This window comes from Vulpes lagopus, chromosome 20 (genome assembly GCF_018345385.1).
Source record: "Vulpes lagopus strain Blue_001 chromosome 20, ASM1834538v1, whole genome shotgun sequence".
Classification (NCBI taxonomy): Eukaryota; Metazoa; Chordata; class Mammalia; order Carnivora; family Canidae; genus Vulpes; species Vulpes lagopus.
Window position 1 is genome coordinate 1,413,504 of NC_054843.1, and position 24,868 is coordinate 1,438,371.

Sequence of the window (24,868 nt, forward strand, 5' to 3'; positions counted from 1 at the left end):
GTACACTCTTCCATAGAGGTTTGCATCTTTCCTTGTTGTAGCAGTGAAATACTCCAACATCATTATTTGACTGGTCCCTTATTGATAGATGTTCAGGTGAAATTTCCAATGTTTTGCTATTACAATTAATTCTGAAATGAATAGCCTAATGCATGCATCTTTTTCTTCTTTTAACAGTGCATCTGTCTCTAGAGTAGATTCTGGGACAGGGTTGCTGGGTCAGAGTTTATATTTCATTTTGTGTGGTGGCTATTTTTTACACCAGTATTTAAAAAGTGTTTTTAACAAATTAACCTTCTCAGGGAGTCAGCAGCATAGTTTGTGCAGATTTCTCTGATCGTGTTAGAGTTGTTTTTTGTTTTTGTTTTTTGTTTGTTTTTGGTTGCTTTTACAGTAAACCCAAAGCTCTGTGCATGTGTTTTGTAAACAAGAAACTGAGAGGAGCCAGCGGGAAAGGTTCCCTCCGCTCTGGGGAGCGCTGTCACTGTAGTGCCACCTCCCTGACAGCAGGTGTCGCTGTTGAATAAGGGTGTGGGTGGGCCGGCGGCAGCGGGGTCAGGTCCAAGGGCCCTCAGTGTAGACCACCTGCCCCTCCCAAGGTGGGGTGTCACAGGGGGAGGTTCCCAGGAGCTGCAGATGAGGAAGAAAGCCAGCTGTTTGGGAGGTAAGCTCCCCTTCAGGGTTCTGGGAGGACAGGTGCCGTCTTTCCTCTGCCTTGCTTTCAGGCCCCCTACTCCCTCCCACCCTGCAGTTTGTAACTCCTCTGCTTTAATTTTTGGGTTTTTTTTTTTTCCTTATAATAATGTGGTTTGACTTTAGACATGAAAGCTGGACTACATTTCAGATGACTAGGTGTGTTGGGCCTGGCGAGCTGGGTTCTGGGTTCCCCTGGGCCCCTTCTCCTGGCCTGCTGTCCTGGAGACACACCAGGGGACTGAGACACAGTCTGTATTGCCACATCCGAGGGGCTCAGCCTTCCTGGTACTCCTGCTCATGCTCCTGGGATTCCGCCCTCCTACACACGTTTGCTGGGCGCCTCTCCGAGCCCGCACTGCTCCCTCCCTTCCCCGCCTTCTCTGGACTCCTCCTCACCTGTACCTGCTCTGGTTCCTGGGTCACAGTTTCTCAACAGCAGCTGTTGGCGATTTGAATGAGATCATTTTCCTTGTGTAGGACTTGTTTAGGGTGGAAGGCTGAGTATTCCTGGTCCCTTCCCCCTAAATGGCAGTAGCATGCCCCAGTCACTGTGAAGACCTGGCAGGGACACCTGAGTTCACAAGTGTTCCCTAGGAAAACGCTCCAGCCACTTCCCTCAGTCCTCAGCGGCTCCATCTGTTCCCTGTGCACATAAATTTATACTGCAAGTGTTTCTTTCCCCTGAGCTTCAGACTGGTTTCTCCAACCACCTGCCCATTCCCTCTACTTCTGGGTTTAAAAATTTTTTTTTTAACTTTTTTATTTATTTATGATAGTCACAGAGAGATAGAGAGAGAGGCAGAGACACAGGCAGAGGGAGAAGCAGGCTCCATGCACTGGGAGCCCGACGTGGGATTCGATCCCAGGTTTCCAGGATCGCGCCCTGGGCCAAAGGCAGGCGCCAAACCGCTGCGCCACCCAGGGATCCCTACTTCTGGGTTTTTAAAATATTTATTTTGTTTTTTATTTTTTTTAAAGATTTTATTATTTGAGACCTTGTGCAAGAGCAAGAGAGCACCTGAGCAGGGGGAGAGGCAGAGGGAGAGGGAGACACCTCGCTGGGCGGGGAACCAATGTGGCACTTGATCTCAGAACTGAGATCATGACCTGAGCTGAAGGCAGATGCTCAGATTGAGCCACCCAAGTGCCTGTTCTGCACAGCTTTATGTTGTATGTAGCTGTGTATCATTTATTTGCATTTTTGTTCTATTGTATGACTATACCACAATCTCTTGATCTCTTCTATTGATAGATATTTGGGTGTTGTGTTTTTTGTTTGTTTGTTCTTTGGCTGTGTGTGATAATGCTGCTATGAATTCACTGCATACATACAATGGGTAGTAGTCAGCAATAACAAAGAATGAAATCTTGGCATTTGTGACAACGTGGATGGACCTTAAGAGCATTATGCTAAGTGGAATAAGACAGAGAAAGACAAATATCAAATGATCTCTCTCACATAAGGAATCTAAAAAAAACCAAAAAAAACCCAACTCCAGATAGTACAGGTTGGTGGTAGCCATGGAGGGGGGGGCGGGTAGCAGTAGACAGAGTAGGTAAAAGTGGTCAGAAGGTACAGACTTCCAGTTACAAATAAGTCCCGGGCAGGTAACGTACAGCAGGCGACTATAGTTAATAATGCTGCATTGTACATTTGGAAGTTCTCATCATAAAAAACAGTTTGTGACTGCGTGTTGGTGGATGTCAGCTAGACTTACCATGCTCATTTCCGCATACAGATATCAGCTCCTGTGTTGCACACCGGAAACTAACACGGCGGGGCCTTTCTTGCCTACTGCGGGCTGCGTCTTTCTATCACCTTCTTCACTGTACTCTTCGGTATCCGAAACACTCCGTTCACATCTGTTTCCTTATTTCCTACCTGTCTTCCTTCACTACAGCATGAGTTCATTGATGGCAGGGACCTTGTCTGTTCTTCGCCCCTGCGTGTCCACTGGCTAGAGAGTGCTTGGCAGACAGCAGCATAGCTGACAGCTGACGGTTGGCCACTTGTAGTCCTGTTGGCTCAGACCACTGCCCGAGGCTTTGTACTGCTCCTCAAAGCTCCAGAGGGCCAAGAAGAATTGTCACTATGTGCTTTTCAGTACATCAAATTATGTAGCAAAAGAGAGAACACAGGCTTTCCAACCAGCTGCTGGAGCAGTATTTTCATGGCAATAGTGAAATATTTAAATTGTGCTGTTTATCAGGTTTAGATTCACTGCGGCATTTCATCAGTGATTTTTTTTTTAAGATTTTATTTATTCATGAGACAGAGAGAGAGAGAGAGGCAGAGACACAGGCAGAGGGAGAAGCAGGCTCCATGTGGGGAGCCCGATTTGGGATTCGATCCCAGGGCTCCAGCCAGGCTCATGCCCTGGGCTGCAGGCAGGTGCTAAACCGCCGAGCCACCTGGGTATCTCCCATCCGTGACTTCGATGAGTTCTCATGCTGCTCTTGCTTCACGCTGTTATCCTTGGTATACGTCTGCTTTCTCTGTCTCTTTAGGGAGAATGTGAAGTGTTATAGTACCAAACTGCCTAATTGCATCCAGAGATATTTCATTTCCCCTTTTTCTTCCAGAGGTGGATTCCTAGGGGGGGTCATTAATAATTTGTTCTGAGTTGCTCTGCATGGCAGCATGTTGGTGGCTTCCTAGAATCGTGTTTCTGCTGCCTGGATTCTTGGACACATCTCTTGGTGCACACATGTGCACACTTTACTGTGTGGTTATACTCCTAGAAGAGGTGCGTAGGAAAAGGTATGTGGGAAGGGCATAGAACCTGTATGCCCTCTGTGGGTGCACCCCTCTCCCAGCACCCCCACATGTGTACCCACTCAGAAGCTCTCTGGACCTCATCCTGTTAGGGTTTATGGGGGTTTCCTCCAGGGGGCCTGAGATGATGCATGGACTCCATTGCCAGCCCTTCCCCCTCCCTGGGGTGGGGGGGGGTGGGGCCTGAAAGTTGGGAGCTTCCAGTCCTTCCTGCTCTTTCTGGCCTCCAGCCCCCACCCAGGAGCCATCCAGGAGTCCACCTGCATCACCTCATTAGGACAGAAGACGCTCCGAGTGCTCTGGTCACTTAGGAAGTGAGGAGGGAGGGCTTAAGGAGTGCCGGACTGGGCCCTGGGGGGCTGGGGACAGAGACCAGGATGGAGATTTTCTATTATTTCACATGCCCCCTTTTTCCTTTTTCTTATGTATTTTGATTTTGAATTTTTTTGTTTGGTAGTGTAGGAGGAGAAACTTTATTTTTTCCGCTTAAATATTAGCATCATTTGTGGAAAAGACTGCCCTTTTACCTCTGTTGGGGTTAGGGACATTGACCCCTATACACTCAAAAATATATGTCTAGCTTTGCCCAAAAACTTAACTACGAGTAGCTTGCTGTTGCCTCGAAGCCGTATGACCGTGTATGCAGTCGGCGCATGCTTTGTACGTTACAGGTCTGCGCACAGTGTTCTTAAAGAGAGGCAGCTGGAGGAAGGCTACTAAGGGAACAAGGAGGAGGGGGCCCGTGGTGGTCAGGGCTCCCGCTGTGTTTGCACAGGTCTGCTTCCGGACACTCTCCGTCCTGGTCCCTTGGTCCGCTTGACCCACTTCCTCACTGTCACACGGCCTCACCAGAGCTTAGTAATAAGCCTTGATACCCGTAGGTGGAGTTCCCAACTTACTCTTCTTAGAGTGTCTTGGCTGTGCTCACTTGTTTGCATTTTCGTATATCTTTTAGAATTGTCTTGTCGCACTCAAAGAACAAGGCCTGTTGGGATGTTGGCTGAGGTTGTACGGAATCTATAGACTCGGTTTGAAGAGGGTTGACAACTTCGTAGTGTTGAGGGTTCGACCCATGAACTTGGTCCGATTAGTCTTTAAAGCTCTGACAATTCTGCTATGTTACAGATCTGACATCTTTTAAAAACTTATTTCTACATTTTCCCATTACGATTGCCATCTTTTAAAGATTTTTCTAGCTTGCTCATACATAGAAGCACAGTTCAGTTACATGTCTGGACCTCGTAGTCAGCAGTGTGGGCACTTTTTCTTACAACACCTCTTGATTCTTCTGGACTTTGTACATTTGTGCGCATAGCACCTATGTGTAATGGCAGTTTGACTTCCTCTTTTCTGAGCCTTATGGCTTATGTTTATTTGGCAAAGATTTATTAATTTTATGTCCCTTCAAAGAACCAGTTTTTGGTTTAGTTTATCTTCTGTTTATCTGGTTCTTACTAGACTGGCGATGTGGTCAGCACTCGGGCCCAATAGGAAGTGCATCTGTGGCCAGATTCCTCACTCCCAGTGGCCACCCTTCTTGCCCTCGACTGTTTTCATCTTGTGCTCTTTGCTTTTCCACATTTCTGTGTGGCTTTGGTTTCATTTTAGAGCTTTCCATATAAAAGATGAGGAGGCCAGGACTTGAAATGGCATTTCTTAGTGGCAGGGCTGGGCCTCATCTTTCAACAGCCCCTGACCTTTGGAAATTGCTGCCAAATGCTGCTGCCTACTTGTTTACACGGAGTGCTCAGATCTGACAGCGTGGAACATCACGAGGGGGCTCACAGATTTGGTGGAGCCGTCCTGGGGCCAGCAGCCTGCCTATCTGAGCTCCAAGAACTGCTTCATGAACGGAAAAACTTGTGACGCCTCTTAGAGTGATGGGAAATACCATTCACTAGGAAAATAATAGACTATGTTTGATTTATGAAATTTAATCAAAGTAACTAGCAGGAGTATTTTTGAAAGATAATTACCCCACCTCCTTTTTTAAAAAATATTTTATTTATTTATTCATGAGAGAGACAGAGAGGCAGAGACACAGGTAGAGGGAGAAGCAGGCTCCACGCAGGGAGTGGGACTCCAGGATCACACGCTGAGCCCTGAGCCGAAGACAGCCACAAGACCACTGAGCCACCCAGGTGTCCCTGATAATTAGCCCTTTTGTTTCTTCATTTGTAAAACAAGAAGGTTTATACCTTAAAAATTCTTTTTGCTGGTATAGAGTTTATATAGTCTTTGTTAGAAATGTAACTGGGATGGGCACGCACTTTGGGGGAAACAGAATTTTAATGTGTACTCTAATTTTTAGTTTTATATGCTTTTAAAAGTTTTGTTAAAACGGCTAACCTAATGTTCATTCTATTTCATAATGGTTTTACTTTTTCATTTTATAGAATTAACACTGAATCCTCCAGAAGGAATTGTGGCAGGTAAGGCACTGAAATTAACCTCTGTATAATCCACTTCCAATCGCCAATGTTGCCTTCCAAGTTAATTGTGGATTTTTTTTCCCCCCCTGCAGGCCCCATGAATGAAGAGAACTTTTTTGAGTGGGAGGCACTGATCATGTAAGTTAGTTATGTGTAACTAGTTTTCAAGACTTTCCTGGACTTCAGACCTTTGAGTCTGTTTAGCAGTGGGCTGTGCTCAGAAGTGTCCATTTAGAAAAAAGACTTTGCTCATCTCTTGAATTTAGTCTGCTAGTCTGAGAGCAGAAAAGAGCACAGATGTGTATCCTGAGAAATGTTTCCTTAGAGCCTGTCAAAGGTTTAGTCGATTTCATTTTTGTAGAGTTTTACAGTATTAAGTTTTGAATGTTGTGTGGCTGTGCAGGGTGAGCTTCAGACAGTGTCGGGGGTTTTGACTTCAAGAAGTCCCTAAGAGCTCAAAGCTTTAAGGAGGAAAGGCCCCTTAGGATGAGGGGCTGGGGTGTGGGAGGGTGTGTTTGGCGGGTGAGCCTCCAGCCCTGCGCCCCATGTGCACTCCCCCTCCCCTTCCGTGGAGCTTCTCCTCTGCTGCTGCTTCTTTCTCTGGGCACCTCATCTGGCCTCCCATTGCCCCTGACCCCAGAATGTGGCTTAGTTCTGAGGCGAGCAGTGTGGTTTCTGGCCCTGTTGTACAAAGATCAGGAGTGGATTTCATACTGCACTTTAGTGATGTTACTTAGAAAGGGCCAAGATGGACCCCTGATTCTAGAGTGTTCTATGGTCCTATGAGCTAGGCTCTTTGTTTGCCTTCCTTGTACTTTAGATGTACAGTTTTTGGCCATCTGTAGACTTACTATATTTTTAACAGATGTGGTTAGTTAAAATATATTAAGTTGAAATTTATCCCCAGTCTCCCACTTTATTCATTAGTAAAATCGATGGTTCAGTCATTTGGCAGGTGTTGGGATTGGATTTTTGTTGGCTTGAGAAACACTGTATGGGAGGGGCCGGGGCAAGCGTGCACTTCAGACATCATCACACTTTGTGAATCTGCCCAGTGCCTACATCTCATTAGTTCTTAATGCTTTATGTGTTTTAATTTTTATGTTGAAAAATATTTTATTTATTCACTTGAGAGAGAGAGAGAGAGAGCAGGAGCTGGGGAGAGGCAGAGAGAGAGGGAGAAGCAGACTCCCCGCTGAGCAGAGAGTCAGACCTAGGGCTCCGTCCCCGGACCCTAGGATCAGGACCTGAGCTGAAGGCAGACGCTCAGCCACCTGAGCCACCAGCCAGGAGCCTCAGTGCTTTATAAGTTTTAGAAACAGATTGCTGCTACATGTTGTCTGTGGAGGTTAGATTAATACATGGAAATCAATGAGAAAATGAAGTTTTTTTGATAAGCAAAATATTTTTAAAATCATCAATAAATACTATCCAGAGAAAATACAGCAAGCACGATGTCTCCTGATAATTTGTAATACTCTACTTGCTTGAGCCTATGATGCCCATTATTTTCTCTGTGTTTAAATATTTTTGGCATGAGGATGTCTTTACAATCTGTATTTGTGTCTCAACTGCTATTGTATCTTTTGTCTCTGAAAGCAATACAGTGGGATGGTGAGTCCTGCTCAGCAGTGTCCTACGTCTAATGGAACATGGCATTGTCCTCTGTGTCAGCCATAGATCCTTTTATTTTTTAGGAAGCAGAGATTCCATCACATAAACTTGATTTGTACCCCCTTTTTCCATTTTCTGAACCCCATGTATTCTCTCTGTGTTCAGGCAGGCACCTGTGCATGCCACCTGGGCAGCCAGCCTGGTAGAGTACATGGGTTGTTGGAAGGCTTGAGCGCACAGGTCAGTGGGCCCCTGGCAGGGCTTCCATTTGCAAGATACTGGCTTGTGCCCATCAGCAGACTTAGAAGCCTTTTATTTATTTATTTATTTATTTATTTTTATTTTTTATTTTTAAAATGTATTTATTTAAAAAAAATTTTTTTTTTTAGAAGCCTTTTAAAGGGACATGTGAGCCTTCCCGTATGGTTTCTAAAAAAGTGTTAGGCTAACTAAACTTGTTAGGGTAACTATTACTAATTTTAGATGAACACTATAAAATTAAAACCAATATTTTGAAAACACACATTAATACTTAGTTGCAAAGGCAACAAAAGCAGAAATCAAGTAGGATGTCAGCTGAAGTTTCTGCATAGCACAGGAAATCATGGACATAATGAAAAGGCCACCTACTGATTGGGAGAAAATATTTGTGATTCATAGCTCTGATGAGGGCTTAGTACCCAAAATATAAAAGGAACTCACATAACTCAATAGCAAAAAAGTAAACAAAAAATGGGCAGAGGATCTGAATAGACATTTTTTAAAGAAGACATCCACATGGCCAATAGGTACATGGGAAGGTGCTCACCATCACTCATCACTGGGGGAATGCAGATCAGAACCACAATGAGGCATCACCTCACACCTGTCAGCGTGGATATGACACAAAAGACAAGAAACATGGGATGCCTGGGTAGTTCAGTGCTTTAGCGCCTGCCTTCGGCTCAGGGTGTGATCCTGGGGTCCCGGGATCGAGTCCCGCATCCGGTTCCCTGCATGGAGCCTGCCTCTCTCTCTCTCTGTGCATCTCTCATGAATAAATAAATAAAATCTTAAAAAAAAAAAAAGACAAGAAACAAGTGTTGGAGAGGATGTGGAGAAAGGGGATCCCTCAAGCACAATGCAAGCTGGTGCAGCTGCTCCTGAGAACAGTGTGGAGGTTCCTCAATAGCTAAAAATAGCTTCTTGAGGAGCGACCCAGCATTTGCACTTCTGGGTATTTACCCCAAAGAGAGTGAAAACACCAATTCACAAAGACCTGCGACTCCTATGTTCACTGCAGCATTACTTATAGCAGCCAAGACATGGAAGCAACCTGAGTTGCCCTCTACCAATGGATGAATGGATAAAAAAAGGTAGAGTGTGTATACACATGTACGTGTGCACACACACGAGTAACACCTATAAAAGATGAAATCTTGCCATTTGTGAAAACTGGATGGACCTTGAGGATATTATGCTAAGTGAAATAGTTCAGAGAAAGATAAATACCATGCGATCTCACTTATAGGTAGAATCTAAAAAACAAACAAAAAAACAACCCCAAATTCATACAGAGAACAGATTGATGGTTGCCAGAGGTGCTGGGGGTGAGTGAAAAGGGTGAAGCAGACAAAAGGTACAGACTTCCAGTGAGAGAATAAATCTGTCTGGGGAAAGGAACAGACGGCATGGTTAGTATGGTCAGTAACGTTGTAGTAGGTATTTGAGTCTTCAAGACAGTAAATCTTACAGGCTCCCATCACAAGAAGTTTGTAACTTTGTACATAATGAATGTTCACTAGGTTGACTGTAGTGAATCCTTACGCCGTACACCTGAAACGTAATGTTGTGTGTCAATTATGCCTCAATTAAAAAAAAGTAATAAGAGCTTTTTCAGTGCTTTTACATTTGAAGAAGGCTTTTGCATTAGTATGGAGTTCCCCTGCCTCGGGGTTTGGTGAGCCTGTGGGTCTTGGTCCCGTTCCAGACCCTTTTACAGGGGTTTGGTGAGCCTGTGGGTCTTGGTCCCGTTCCAGACCCTTTTACAAACAAGAGGCCGTTTACAAATGTTCTTAAAACGTCTATTAAGGAATTAACTGTCCTCCCATTGATCGGTCTCACGCTGCTATTTTGGCAGACAGCTGGCTGAGTTTTATTCCTTAGTGATAGGTTTTCTTTCTCTCTTTTTTATTCTTTAATTGTCTCCGGAGTGTCCTCCGTACTGGTGTTTCTGAGACTATGCTTGCCTCATTTCCTGGGAGGCGCAGTGCTGCCACGTTCGGAGCACTGCTAACCCGTGGGGCCTCCATCTCTTCTTGGCTGTGCCGTAAGGAAAACATCTTTTCAGGTGCTTGGGCTGCAGGTACTGAGTGCCTCTTGCCTGAGGATGCAGGTGTGTCCCAGGTGACCCCACATCTCCCCGAGAGAACGAGGTGGAGGGTGTATGATGGGAATGCAGCAAATTAATGAACAAGAGGAGAACGAAAGAATAAAATTGCCACAGCCTCTTCCCTGATGAAAAGTAGAAGGCAACTCCGGTGTACCTGGCTGGCTCAGAAGAGCGTGCAACTCTTGACCTTGGGGTTGTGAGTTCAAGCCCCATGTGAGTGTAGAGAGCGCTTAAATAAAAACTTTAATAATCAGGGATCCCTGGGTGGCGCAGCGTTTTGGCGCCTGCCTTTGGCCCAGGGCGTGATCCTGGAGACCCGGGATCGAATCCCACGTCGGGCTCCCGGTGCATGGAGCCTGCTTCTCCCTCTGCCTGTGTCTCTGCCTCTCTCTCTCTCTCTGTGACTATCAGAAATAAATAAAAATTAAAAAAAATTAATCATTCCCCTAAAAAAAAAAATCAGTTAAAAAAAAAAGTAGAAGGTGGCTCTGATGGTGTCAGCTGAGCTTATGGTGGAGTTTGAGCGTATGGCCAGGAAGAGGGCCGGGGCTTCCCATCAGTCGAAGAGATGAGGGCCTTGGGGCCGCGTGGCCGGCATGGCTTCATGCTTGGGCCAGCCACGCTTCACTTGTTGGGATCATCATCCTTTTTTTTTTAATAATAAATTTATTTTTTATTGGTGTTCAATTTGCCAACATACAGAATAACACCCAGTGGAGATCATCATCCTTTTAGACAAGTGGCATCACAGTCCGCCTCTTCAGGTCGAGTCTGTGGCCTGTGCGACCTTGTTGCCCTGGACTGTGGGTGGGGAGCTGAGGTCCTTGTCTGCACACGGTTGGAGGCTTCCGTAAGAACAGGGAGCTCGGTGCCGCAGGCCGGCTGTCTGTCGTCGTGGCTGGAAAAGGTGCAAAGGCCTCTGGGATCGTGCGGCCCGGTTCTGTCCTCCCCCAGCGTTCTTGGAGCAGCTGGCCTTAGTGATCTCCCTGCCTGAGCCACCGCCTAGCCGCTGTCCCCTCCAGGCCAGAGGCTCTGGCAAAACGAGGAGCTTCCCTTCCCTCCCGGTGCTTGGGGACCCTTCGCTACTCCCCAACCTGGCGCAGCCGCGGGTACGAGGAGCCCCGGGCTGTGCTCCCCCTCCGTCGGTGCTCAGCCTGGGGGCCAGACGCAGAGGTCACGGTCGGGGCGGCCTCCGTCTCCGCCGGGCCTGCTCCCTGGGGAAGGCCGTCCCGCGTGTCTCCTGGCGGTGCCGCGCCTGCTGACAGGAGCCGTGGCGCTGAGAGCTGTCTCCTCCCCCGGGGGCCCGGCAGCAGCCCTGTGCGGGAGGAGGCCTGTGGCCGCGCTGCTGCGGTAGTGGAAACATCATTGTCCGCCGTGCCGTCCCGCGTGGGAATGCCACGGCAATTCCGACAGAATCAGCATCTGGCCTGGAAGGGAAGCCGCCGCGTGCCCGTGAGCAGGAAAGCAAATGGGGACAATGGACCTGGACCAGTGTTGTCACTGGGGTGATGTCATTGCCCGCCCCCCAGGACACGGGTGGTGTCAGGGGACAGTTGCGGCTGGTGCAGCGGGCGGTAGCGGAGCTCAGTCCCCGCATCTCGTGGGAGGCTGCCGAGCGCCTCGCTGCCCGACAGCCCCTCGCAGCAGCACGGGCCTGTTGGTTTCCTAATGACTGATGATGTCGAGCGTCCTTCCACAGGCTTACCTGCCGTGCATATGTCTGGTGAACTTCAGAACTTGTGCCCATTTTTTAATTGGGTCGTCGTCGTCTTACTGAGTCCTAAGAATTCTTTATATATTTTGGATGCAAGTCCTTTATCAGATATGCGATTTTCAGATACTTTCTTGCAGTCTGACTTTCCTTTTTCATTTTCTTTCTTTCTTTTTTTTTTTTTTTAAGATTTTTATGTATTTATTCAGAGAGAGAGAGAGAGAAGCACAGACACAGGCAGAGGGAGCAGCAGGCCCCATGCAGGGAGCCCGACATGGGACTCAATCCCGGGTCTCCCGGATCACGCCCTGGGCTGAAGGCAGCGCTAAACCACTGAGCCACCCGGGCTGCCCCCCTTTTTCATTTTCTTAATGGGATCTTTTGAAGCTGAAAGGTTTTTAATTTAGATGAGGTGCAGTTTAGCAGTTTTTTTCTTTTATGGATCATGCTTTGGTGTCATACAACCCCAGGTTGCAAAGATTTTCTTTTGTGTTTTATATTTGTAGCTCTCTTACATTTACCTTTACATTCTTGATCCATTTTGGATATGGCATCCAGTAGGAGTCCAGCGTCATTTGTGTGTGGCTGTCCAGTTGCCTTGGCACCTTTGTCAAAAATCAACTGACCATAAATGTAGGGGTGTATGTTTGGGCTCTGAATTCGGTCCCATTGATCTGGGCCTGTGCTGCCCCCACTGCCGCACAGTCCTCGTTCCTGTAGCTTTATAGGATGGTTTGGAACTGGAAAGTGAGTCCTCCATTTTGTTCTCCTTTCTCAAGATTGTTTTGCCCCTTCGTGGGTCCTTGGCATTTCCATCTGAATTTGAGGGTCAGCGTGTCGGTTTCTGCAGAGAAGCCAGCTGGGTTTTCCACGGGGATTATGTGGAGTCCCTGGTCACTTTGAGGACTGTGGGCGTCTGCACAGTCTTGAGTGCCTGGCACGTCTCTCCACTTTGTTGGGTCTTTTCAAATTCCCGTCAGCAGTGCCATGATACATTTTTAATTTGAGAAAACCCAGTTTTGGGGACAAAGATGTGAATTTATGCACAGAGAGACAAGCTTGGAGAGTGACCGTACTTACTGTGTCTGCCTTGGGGAGGCGATGCTGGGGGAGGCGATGCTGGAGGAGGCGGAGAGGGGGAGTATTCTGTTTTTATTTTATATACTTCATGTATTTGAGTGTTTTCCAACAGACTTTTCTGGTTCAAGCCAGTTTAGGTCGTAAGAGTTGTTGTCTGTCAGGACTGACTATGAAGTTCATGGACGGTAGACTGACTTAGTCCGCTCTAACTGTAGGTCGGATACAGTGGATTTCAGGTTCTCAGACGTGTCTGGAGCACCAAGTCCCCACCTTAGAGACCGCCTGCAGCCTCCTTTTGAACAGGTTCAGTCCGGGCAGGTGACAGAGAAGAAAGCCTGTGTTTGCTCCTGCTGAGCTCTCCCTTGGCGGAGGGCGACGAGACAAGGTCAAGAACCACTGTCAGGCTGCATCTGCCGAGGCCCCCACTCTGTCCCAGCGGACCCCCCCTGCTCCTCGCCTCCTAGAGCCCGAGCCGCCTTTCCTGCGGGGCTGTGGGTTCCCGGCACCCCCACCCAGAGGGGCCTGGGGCCCTCGTGCTGCTCCTTTTGTCCCTGCGGGGGGTGAGGCCCAGCAGCTGGAGGGATCCCAGGCCAGGAGCGCAGGGCAGAGCCACAGTGCTCTCCCTTCCAGAGCACCCCAGCATTGGGGGGGCCGTGCAAGCGGGGGTGCTAGTGAGCCGGGGGTGCCGTGAGGGGTGGTACCATGCGGGTGAGCTGGGATGCTGGTGAGCCGCTTTCCCTGAGCCTGGGCGCCGGGTGCAGGGAGGTGACGCCTGTGCTGGCAGCAGATGCCCTCCTGGCCCCCGCGGGGTGCTCCGTGGGGCCCCGGCCCTGGCAGGGGGTGCCACCGAGCAGCAGGCCCCTCTGTCGCAGCCGTGGGGGTGTGACTGGAGAGTAAGCCCGCTCGGTCCCCATGGCCAAGACCCTCGTCCCAGGCGGGTTTGAGATCTGGTGTCCATGTGCCGGCCGGGTGCCGGGCAGGTGGCTCCCGTCCAGGCCGCCCTCCGCCCCCCGGCCGCCGTCCCAGAGCCACGCCAAGGGCGCGGCGGGGAGGGTCGCCGCTTCGCTTAACTGAGCACCTCTCCGGGTTTTCTCGGGTCCTGCGGCGGGCGCGACCCGGGGTGGGCAGCTCTCGACCCCGGGCGTCCCCTGGGCGGTGCTCGGCCGTCGGAGGGAAGGGCGGACGCGGGCTTCCCTGCCCAGCCCGCAGCCGCCCCCCCACCCCCTTGTCCTCAGCTCCGTCGGGCTCTGCGGGCCGAGAGTTCAGTGAATAGACGGACAGTGATGTGCAGGCTTTGAAGAATTTACATTTGTTTTCAGTAAATTTGTTTCCTTCCTTCTTGTACTTTGTTTTTCCTGTAATTTTCCCTTCTTGTACCTTTATTTTTGAGATGAGGCGTTTCGTGACAGGACGGTGAGGCTGTCTGGAGCGTGGCACCAACACTCGTCCCAAGATGACGCCGATTATGCCTCTCGGTCCTGGTTCCGGAGCTGCCCCGAGTCTGCAGGCTCGGCCGCCCGCGGGGCCTCGGGGGGAGGAAACCCTCGGTTCACACCAGTAGCCAGCGAGGGCATTTGAAAAGAGCTTTGATACCTAAGATGCGGGAGCACTTGAGGAAATGTTTGATCATGCTTCCCAGGCTATGGACGACCCAGTGGATTTTTTTTTTTTATGTTAAAGAAAGCCCTATTATGAGAAACAAAGAACTGTTATCAGAGTGTTGAGCAAATACCATTTGGCTCATTCCAGAACACTACCCAGACCTTTTGTTCTCCCTTGCCGGGACCGTGCCAGGAATACGGAGGCATTGGCAAGCTCTCCCGACATACGCCAGGGTTGCTTTCGGAGACACTGCCTGTTTGCCCAGCCTTCGGAGTTAGCAGTTTGAACCGGGTTGGGCTCCTAACTCCTGTACCGCCTTAGGACGTCAGCTGCGCCTGTCATCACTGTACTTCGACTTTGCTAACAGTGACATGAGGGCAGCACTTCCAGAGATGCCTTTTATCAGGGGCCGGAGGACCTTGAACAGGGTGGCATTTATCATCTGCCCGGAGCTCCTCTACTGGAAGAGGAGTGGGATGATCATAAATCTCTCATCTTCAGTCTGTGCTGGGTCTGTGTGCAGAGGAAGAGGCGTCCAGGACAGCCGTCCAGGAAGCGCAGAGCAGGCCTCGGACAGCCCGGTCCGGCAGCCAGCTGGTGGCGGTGGTGGCACTGGTGCTCTGTGCCGCCTGCAGCCCCTTCTCTGGGACGGATGCCCTGCCCGGCACCAGAGTCAGCCTGGCCCCACGCTTGTACCTCTTCATGTGGCTTTCCCTGTCCTGGTTTCCTGCCAAGGCTCTGGGCGGTGTTGTGACACTCACCCCTCCAACACAGAGTAGCTATTCACTGTGGTTTTTACCCAAAGTAGCAAGCACACAGTTTTCAGAATCAAGGTCGGTCTCTTAAATAGAAGAAAAAAATTGGCTCCCGAAACACTTCTCGCCTTGTTCTCATTTTGACTGTTTTACTGCGGCCCATCCCCCTTTCTGCCAGGACGCAGTCCTGGCCTCCACTGCACTGGTGCCATCGAAGGCCTGAGCATCCACACCAAGTGATAGGAAAGCCTCTGTTCAGTTTCTTTTTGAAGTTTTTATATTCCTTTTATTGTGGAAATAAACATTGTTTATATTGTTTTGCAAGTTTATGTTATTATTGAATCATAATATTTTTTTTAAGATTTTTTGTTTATTCACAAGAGACACAGAGAAAGACGCAGAGACCCAGGCAGAGGGAGAAGCAGGCCCCCTGTGGAGAGCCCGACGCAGGACTCGATCCCAGGACCCCTGGGGTCATGCCCTAGGCCGGAGGCAGACTCGACCACTGAGCCACCCAGGCATCCCTGAACCATAATGATTTTCAAAAAGTGAAAGTTGTTTTGTAATAAATATACTTCAGTAATTTTTTTTTCCTGTGCCTTACCTTGTATTCGTTTTGGAAGGCGGCACATCTGCCGGGCTGAGCTGCTCCTGCAGTGGCTGGGCCTGGGTCTCCTGCTGCCGCGCGTCGTAGAGCTAACACTGGCCGTGGCTTGGAGAGACAGGCCTTTGTAAAGGGACCTCTCCGCTCGCGCAGAGATGGTGGTAGCTGCCACTGTCTTGGAGTCTTCCGTTTTCCAAAGACTTACACAGGCAACGACTCTCGCACATTCGCAAGTGAGGTTTGTGAGGGAGGAATCTTTCCCTCCTGAGCTGGGGGCTCTTCCTCTCTGCTGCCTTTGTGTCTCACACGTGGCTCAGGAAAGTGTTGATTTACGTGTACATTTTAAAGTTTGACAGGACTTAGAAGTGGTTCAGTCCGTTTCTGCCTCTCTCCGTGTGATGAGGAGGTAAGCCCGGGCAGACGGGCATGCAGGTGCCCGGTGACTGTGTGTTCAGGTGACCGCGCTGGCACGGGCTGTGGCATGTGGCACGGCTCTGCAGGCCGGGCTGGCAGCTCTGACGCGTGTGGCACGCCTGGCCTTGTGCGGGAGCTGTAGTCCGTGATCACACGTGTGCTGTCTATCTGTTTCTTGAAGGTTACAAAACCATTTCTTAGGCACATGTAAAAATTAAAAATAGCCTTTGAAATAGTAACTCTTACCCCTTCATTTAATCCAATAGTCGTGCTGTAACATGTGCATAATTTATATCTTTATCTTAAAGTGCAATTACAGCACACATACAGAAAACAAAATCCCTTGGGTCTCACAACATTGCTATTAGTTCTTTATTAATGCAAAACCTGTGCCTGTAATTCCATGTTTGTGCTTGTACCTAAGACTTAAACCAGATTGGGATGGGATGATGAGATGTTACTTTCCCATTCAGAAAAAAGTGCCAGTGCATCACGGTTATTTACACAATCCTTTCATGTGCATTTGTAAAGCAGTAGAAATTTCCTAGCTCCTTCCTGCAGTGGGCTGGACATGGAAAACCACTTGACTTGAGTGTTTCTGTCTCCTAGGGGCCCAGAGGACACCTGCTTTGAGTTCGGTGTCTTTCCTGCTGTTCTCAGCTTCCCGCTGGATTACCCATTAAGTCCCCCAAAGATGAGATTTACCTGCGAGATGTTCCATCCCAACAGTAAGTGCTCTGGGGAGTGGTTTCCATAGCACCAGGCGAGGCTCGGGGTTGTGTGTGGGTGACAGGTGCTGTCAGTGATGTAGGACATGGAACAAGTTATCTGTGTTTTGACCTGTAGCCACTTGGTCCTGGTGGTGTTGACATCAGTTGAAGGACAGTGTAACGTAAATGAAGGAAAGTGCCATCTGACCTGTCCGCTCCTCCTTCCAGCGGGTGGGTAGAGCACTTTGCCAGCCTCCGCCAGCCTCCGGCGGTGTGGTTAACAGTGGGGACCACTCAGAGCAACCTAGGTTTTCCCCCACAGGGCATCGGTTAACTAAGCTGCACTAGACCATACGTTAGAATGCTGCTTAGATATTTCAAATGCTCTAGAGTGATATTTAATAATACAGAATGACACTTGTTCTATATCAAATGATTGAAAAGCAGCTTACGTTTAATCACACTTGTTACAATTTACTTTTTTCAAAAAAAAATTCACATGTAATGTATATAACTGTAAACGTAGCACAAAAATGTTGGAAGTGATCTTTTTCAATAATGGGATCTTTTTTCTGTCTCTAAATCTTTTTTCTAAAATAAACATGTATTTTAAAGGGGAAAATAGGTCATTAAATAAATTTACTGAACTTAAGTTAGCAGAGTGTCTATCTAGTAGTAGGGATTGGAATTCCTGAATGGCTGTGGTTATTTCTTCCTTATAAGAAAGGAAGAAACTTGCTGTCCAAACCCTCGTTTGGAACTTCTTGTGTCCCGCTGATGTTACATGTGAGCAGTTTGCTCCTCAGGGGGACCGTTTTGAACGCAGTTATGTATGCACAGTAGGTGCTCAGAAACCCTCCTCTCGAGAAGGCTGGCCGTGAGGTGGTGGCGGTCGAGGTTGGGTGGTGCGAGTGTGTGGGCGGGCGTCCATCATACTGGGATGACTTTGGCCTGTGTTTAGGATTTTCTGTCAGGCAGAGTTTAAAAATATGTTACGATAGAGTTAATTGAAAAAGTTAACAACTTTAAATTGATTGTAAAATGTGACTATAAAGAGGATTGTAGGCAATTACAAAATAATGAGATTGTATCGAAGATAAGCACATTCTTGAGAAGAGCGCCTGTGACATGCTGTCAGATACCAGTGTGGCCGCAAACTGATGATTCGATCGTGTACCCAGAAGAGCAATGACGTTTTTCATGTTAAAATAATTGATACAAGTAGCTTTGAAATTTGGCCTTATTGTAAGTGGATATGTTATTTTTATTTTGTAAAAATTATTTTTGAGAACTACTTAGTAGGCTCAGCAATATCATAAAAATCGGTCAATCCATAAATACTTAAAAAAAATAATTCACATTTGCAGAGACTTGCTGGATAAAGGGTGAACAGATAATAAAAGGTAGGGGCTTGGACCATCAGGAGCTCCCAGTCTGAGGCAGGGATAGATGTGGATGGAAAAACACAGATAAATGTAAAACCATACCGGGAGGCCAGGGGGGTGCCCTGTGGAGGTGGTGGTTGAGCTCAGGGTCTGCAGGAAGAGCAGTAGGAGTCACCCAGTGATCTGTGAGGTGGGGAGGGTCTAGCACATGCAAAGGCCCCATGTAAGGAGCAAAGGGGACGGACCAGTTCAAGTTGGTCAGTAAGAAGGATTTTGGTATTTGTGCCAGGGGCAGTGGAGATCCACTGAGGGAGTTGGAGAGCGGGAGGGAGTAGCATGGCCAGTGTGGTCTTTGAAGGGTCACTGGCTGTGGTGTAGGGGGCAGATTGCAGGACGGACACCAACGTGGTGGGCCTGCGGAGAGAGGAGCCAGCAGCGTGGAAACAAGCTCGGGCATTGACAAGGGAGGGGTTGGCGGGGGAGTTAGAGGGAGGCTTGCGTCATGAAACTGAGACACCCTGTGAGACAGGAGGGAGCAGGGCTACAGCTGCTTCTCTGTGTTCCTCGGGTGCCACCGAATTTGGAACCCTCATGGCAGAGAGACTGTGCAAACCAAGGATGCCCAGGCTCCTCGGGCGTCCTGCCGTCCACGACAGACACACACGTTCCTAATGCGAGAAGTCGCACAGGTTCTGGGTAGCCAGAGAGCAGAAACTGCTGGATGGGGTGGACGGAAGAGCAAGGAACGGGACACCAGAGAGGCCCGTAGAGCTACTCAGCTTCCTCAGTGGTCGTGGGGTTCTGAGCTCGTGAGTGAAGGGGAATTATGTAAATTTATTCTAAATTGTCGATTGTTTCTATCATTATAGTCACTGGTCTTACAGTTTTATAGTTGAGTCTGTCCTCAGCACACACCGAACCATCTGAGGATCTGCCTGTGTAAAAGAGAAGTGACCGGTGCTGCTGTGTCCCCGACAGGACTGAGCGCACACCGCGAATTGAAACGCATTTTTCTCTACCCATACCGCGGGGGGTCTGGTTCCTGATGCTGCGTGCTGGGGTGGGTTAGATTGGACACGGCCGACCTCCAGAGGCACGGGGGGCCGACTGTCCCCGGGAAAGTCAGGGCACCTTCCTCCTTGATGTTAAATCATCCCTGTTGCCTTCTTCCTGGTGCCGTGGATGTAGTTGCACAGTCCAGTTCCAGGTTTTCATGGTGGAATTAGGAAAATCTCAGAAACCGTTGTGGAAATTATTTTGAGTGATCTTAGTACTTATGAGTTATTTTGCTGAAATATTTCACTGTCAGGTAACCATTTTATTTAGTGCCTTTAGGTATAGTGTGTAAAAAAAATAAAATCCCTGTGAAGGTAGAACCATCTGGGGTGCCTGGGACCAGACAGATGGGCCTAGAGCCCGGTCAGTGAGCGAGTGGCCCACCTGGCCATGTGGGAGTGAGTGTGGCGCTCAGGGCCTCAGGCTCTGCTCCAGCCGTGCAAACAGCTTGCTTCCGTGTCTGCACCATTTACCCCCTTCCCGTGGTGGGCCCGGCCCAGCGTGGGGCCCCCGGACTCGTTCCCTGGGCTCACCTGCTGTGTTCTGACCCCTGCAGTCTACCCCGATGGCAGAGTCTGCATTTCCATCCTTCACGCCCCGGGCGACGACCCCATGGGCTACGAGAGCAGCGCCGAGAGGTGGAGCCCCGTGCAGAGCGTGGAGAAGATCCTGCTGTCGGTGGTGAGCATGCTGGCAGGTAATGTCCCGAGGCCGCCGGGCCGTGCCGCGGCAGGCAGGCCGCACAGTGGCTGCGTCTCCGTCCTCCGGTGGCTCTTCATAATTCATTTCTGGTCGTGGTTTATTTACATATGCTGTTTGCTACTTTTTCGTTGAATTGTTTGTATGTGCTTTTCCAAGTGTAAGCACACTTCGTAATTACAGCTTCATGTTGTATGTGTTGTACGTTGACCACAATTAACCGGGCTCCAGGCCTCAGGCATAGCGACCGTGGCGTGGGTGTTGATTGGGGCACCTGCTGTGTCGCAGATGCTGGGTCCTGGAGTTTCAAGGCTCAGGGTGCCCTAGACCCCAACTTTAAGGCCCGCTTTCTGAAGGGACTTTCCACATCCACCTGTGGTTGCCTGTCACCCGTACATCCTGAGATGGAGACACAGGGGCTGTCGGGCGGGTTTGTCTGGGATGAGTTTAGAGCATGGAGGAGATAACAAGGTAAGGGGGAGCAAGAGGCATTTGGGGTGAGGCATCTGGCTCTCGTGGGAGTCCTGCCAGCACTGGTTCTGGCTCGGGCCCAGCTGGGGGCAGGGGAGCCCTGCAGAAGTGTGCTCACCTGGAGCCCGAGTCCCGGTGGGGATGCCAGGCCCTGCAGCCGTGTGCCTGTTGGCCTGGGAGGAAAGGATTTCCAGCAGGCGGGGGGGTGGCTGTGGGCCGCGAGGAGGGCTGTGCTTGGGAGACTCGGGCTCACCGGTGTGCAGGGTGGCTCCCGGGTTTCCGACCTCAGTGCCTGGGTAGAGGGCTGCTGTCTCTGGGGACAGGAATCCAGAGGCGCAGGAGTGGGAATGCCCATCCTCGGGGGCTGTCCACCCTCAAGAGCTGCTCAGCCTGAGGCCAGGTGTGGTGAGGGTGCGAGGTCATGTCTGCATAGGACGGTGGGTGAGGGGCAGGGCAGACAGGATGAGAAAGGGCATGTGGAAGGAGAGGCCTCCTCACAGGAGCCTAGGGAGGAATGATCTAGAAAACCCGGAAGAAATGAAACGAGCGAGAGTTGGAGGAGGCCGATCGTGCTGTGGGAGGCCCAGAGGAGGAGGCCCGGGAGTCCCCGTGGGCTCCTGGTGTCCCGCGATGTCAAGGACCTCCGTGCGTGTGCATGTTCGAGGGCGGAGGCACTCAGCTCTCCAGGCACTGAGTGCGTCAAGTGAGGGTGTGGATGCTCACGGTGTGTGGGCCCCCCAGACTGTGTGCCCGGCTGGTTCCACTGCCTTCACATGTCAGCTGTAAATCATACCATGACAAATGTTTTTGCTATAAATTCTTTTTTTAGAAATTTTTATTTTATTTTTAAAGATTTATTTACTTATTTTAGAGAGTGGAGAGAGGCAGAGTCCCAAGCAGATTCCTAAAAGGTTTTAATGTAGGGGTGCCTGGGCGGCTCCATCGGTGGAACATCCAACCTTTTTTTTTTTTTTAAAGAATCTTTTTTTAAAGATTTATTTATTTATGAGAGAGGCAGAGACACAGGCAGAGGGAGAAGCAGGCTCCCTGCGGGGACGCCGATGGGGGACTCAGTCCCAGGATCCCGGGGTCATGCCCTGAGTCAAAGGCACATGCTCCCCTACGGAGCCACTTGGGCGTCCCAGCATCCAAGTCGCGATCTCAGCTCAGGTCTCCGTCTCAGGGTCGTGAGTTCAAGCCCGGTGTGGGGCTCTCCTCTCTGGGTATGGAGCTTGCTTTAAAAAAATAAAAGCTTTTAATGTATTCCTCACACACTCCCTCTGAGTACATGTCCTATGCTCTGAGCTACCTTCCAGCCATGTCACCGCACCCAGCTCGGCCGTGCCCTGCCGCCCACTGGCGCCCTCTGTCCTGGCTTTAGGAGGCTGTGAGCCGTCTGGGTCTGGGGAGTGGGGCTGTCACAGGTGCTGGGTGGGGGTGGGGCTGGCTCGCTCCGTGCTTGCTTGCTCCCTGCGGCAGGCCTGGCCAGGGTCCCCAGAGCACACCCCCTCTCGGGGCCTGCAGGCCGCCCAGTCCTCCACCTCCCTTGTAGCACTGAGTTTGGAAGGACACAGGTGTGGATGTTCATGGTGTGTAGGCCCGCTGGGCGGTGTGCCCTCTGAGGGCCCGTATCACCGTGTCCCCTGCACACCCGCTGCCCTGCACTAGGCCTCACGCGCACGACCTGGTGAGGAACGGTTGTGGAATAAACAGGAGGAACGCAGACCCGGTGGCCGCGGAGGCAAGCGCGGCCGGGGTGAGGGAACGGCTGGGGTCGTGCGGGCAGCCGTGCTGGGCTCTGGGCTGCCTTTTCTGCTCTGACCCAGCGCTTCCCAGGGCCGTGTTCCAGCTCCCGGCCCCGCAGGCCCCGGCTGCCTGTCTGCGTGTGTCCTGGTCTGTCTGCAGCGCCTGCTGGGGTCAGGTGTCCACCGGGCCTGACACCGACCTCATGTCGTCCTCTGGCCGGAGCTGGGGGCGTCTGTAGCCCACTGTCTGGCGGGGGCCCAGTGTTTCTAGAGCGAGACACATGACGCAGGTTGGCTCTTCGAGACACTCGGGAGGTGAGGATCACGAGGTGGGTCTTTGTGCCTCGTGCGCATGTCCCTGACATCACGCGGCCTCTCAGCCCCCCTCCCTCAGGCAGGCTCCTGTCTGTCTCTGATAGAGTGGACTTCCTCCTGCAGGTGTCACACACCTTCTGCTTCTGGGACGCAGCTCCGGGATGACTGACGCCCGGGGGTTTCTCAGTGGAATGGAAGACCTCGCCAGGCCCCTGCCTTCCAGAGCCCTTTTCACACTGAGCGCGTCTCCTTCTCTTTCAGAGCCCAACGATGAAAGTGGCGCTAACGTGGATGCTTCCAAAATGTGGCGGGATGACCGGGAGCAGTTCTGCAGGGTCGCCAGGCAGCTGGCACAGAAGTCCCTGGGGCTCTGAGGCCCACCCTGGCGCACACGCAGACATGGCGCCCAGCCGTGGCCAGTGTTTCTCTGCTGAACACCTAGTGACAGTGACACTCTGTGCTGGTACCAAAAAAGGCAAAGCTTGCAGAACCACAGCATCTGTTTTTTTCCCTACCTTTCCCGCTCCAAACAGGCTTCTCTTCTGAAATTATGATTCATGTAGGATGACAGCTGGATGCAGTTTTACCGTATTCCTGGCAAGGCGGTTCGGGTAGACGGTGAAAGCCGTCCCCGCCTCCTCTCCCCGCCGGAGCGGAGCGCCCGCGGTCAGCGGCCTCCCTTTGGTCGTGGTTGGTGAGGGCGTGAGGGCGTGTGTGCGCCGCACTCCCGGGGGCTAGAACCAGTAATGCTCCTTCTGAAGAAGCGGCCACGCAGCCAAAGCAGACGGGGGGCGGGACGGCTCCGTGGGGGCCCCGTTCCCTGTGTGTCCAGGAGGGGGACGCAGCTTCGTTCCCGTGCTTTATAGTACTTCTTACGTGTTCTCCTTATAATCTCGTTACGTCTTGTTTGTTTTGTTTGTTGTGTATCACAAACTATAGGAGTTTTCAGGAAATAAATGCTTTTTAAAAATATGGATTAATGAGAAATGGGATGCATGAGAAAGAGAGGTTTACTGCTGGGTATAAAGACTGACTTTCTTCCCGGTCACGTTCAGCCAAGATTTACAGTGATGTCCTAACTGACTCGCACGTCACTAGGGCAGGAACACGCGAGACTGGAAGTTGTCGTTTCTTCTGGATCCGTAGGAGTTTCTTCTCCATCCAGACCCTGGGAGCTCAGAGGTTCCGTACCCTGTGGTGGCAGCAGGAACAGTAACTACCGAGACAGAATTGTTCCTTGCAGTTTTGGTGTCGGAAGGGAACGTACAGCCTTAATGAGAGCAGAGCGCAGAGGCGTGCCTTACCCCCGACCTTGGCAGGCCAGACCTTGGCACGGCGTGGCGTGGGGAGGGGGTCCCCGGGCGGAGGTGGGGCACCGAGTTGTGGTCTGTGACCTCGCTGCAGCCCCGAAGCTCGCCAGCGCCAGGGGCTCCGCTATAAGCAATACCAGATCTGTTGCATGCAGAGTCCAGTATCTGGCCTGTTCCAGACAGGCTAGGTTTAAATGGGAATTTCTATTTTTGAAATAAGGGACCGTCTGTAAGACATTCAGTAGGCTACACTCGACGTCATCCCTTCCCTCCCCCGTACGCGGGGGTCCCGTCCTGCTGAAACCTGACCTTGTTTCTCAGTGTTGACAAATACTGGTGGAAGGGGCCCATCCACGCTGGGCTTCTGTGAGGAAACCAGATTCTTCGGGGGGGGGGGGCATTTCAGATTTGACGTTCAGTACAAGAACCTGTATTTGGAAGGGCATCCGGAGAGGAGAGGTTTTGCACCCGGATGGTATTTGTGGGCCTCTCCACCCGGAGGGAAGGAGAGGTTGGCGGGGAACGTGGCCTGTGGACGGCGTCAGCAGGGGCCGGGGCCGGGGGCGGGGGCCTTCCATGGAATCTGGAGAAGGAAGAGGAGTCTCTTTGCAAACAAAGTATTTTTATTCAGTTGTATTTATTAAATGGAAACAAAGAAGCTCATGTTGTCCTCATTCTGGTGGAGTTTAATTACTATGTTAAAAATAAAGATATATTTTCCCCCTAGTCTGCTGGTATTTTTCTTTGTTGAATTTCATGTAATCCTGTGACAATCCAAGGCCCAGAGGCCCCACAGCGGGGTGACCCGAGGAGCCGTGGGAGCGGCGCTCTCCTGGCTTCTCACCGCCGTCCTCCGCCCTCTCCCTCTCCCCTCTCCCGCCCGAGGCCTGGGGCCCAGGGGCCGCGGGTGCAGGGGCGCTGTGGCCAGCCTCTCCTTGGAGTGCGGCGCCCACCGGGCCGTGAACCTGGCGGGGGGAGCCGCCAGCGGGCGTTGAGGCCACCCGGGCTCTGCAGACATCAGAACGCAGGCGACACGCCGACTCTGAAGCGGCCGCTGCTGTTGACCCGCCTCCGAATCGGGTTCCTGAGGGCGAGGCTGGGGCCTAAAGGTGCCTTCCCGGG

The 24,868-nt window shown here is 50.8% G+C and overlaps 1 protein-coding gene across 2 annotated transcripts in view; it reads left to right on the forward strand.

Annotated features, from left to right (window-relative positions):
- The window catches only part of UBE2G2 (ubiquitin conjugating enzyme E2 G2), a 37,145-nt gene extending 12,673 nt beyond the window's left edge, over positions 1-24,472 (forward strand). The window contains exons 2-6 of one of the 2 annotated variants that reach the window (XM_041734936.1): positions 5,869-5,904; positions 5,997-6,042; positions 16,665-16,783; positions 19,763-19,903; positions 22,698-24,472. In XM_041734936.1, the coding sequence (XP_041590870.1) occupies positions 5,869-5,904; positions 5,997-6,042; positions 16,665-16,783; positions 19,763-19,903; positions 22,698-22,810 (455 nt within the window). In that variant the 3' untranslated portion in view covers positions 22,811-24,472. The remainder of the gene's footprint in view (positions 1-5,868; positions 5,905-5,996; positions 6,043-16,664; positions 16,784-19,762; positions 19,904-22,697) is intronic. The other variant, XM_041734937.1, reaches the window with a different exon arrangement.
- Positions 24,473-24,868: the final 396 nt, after the last annotated feature.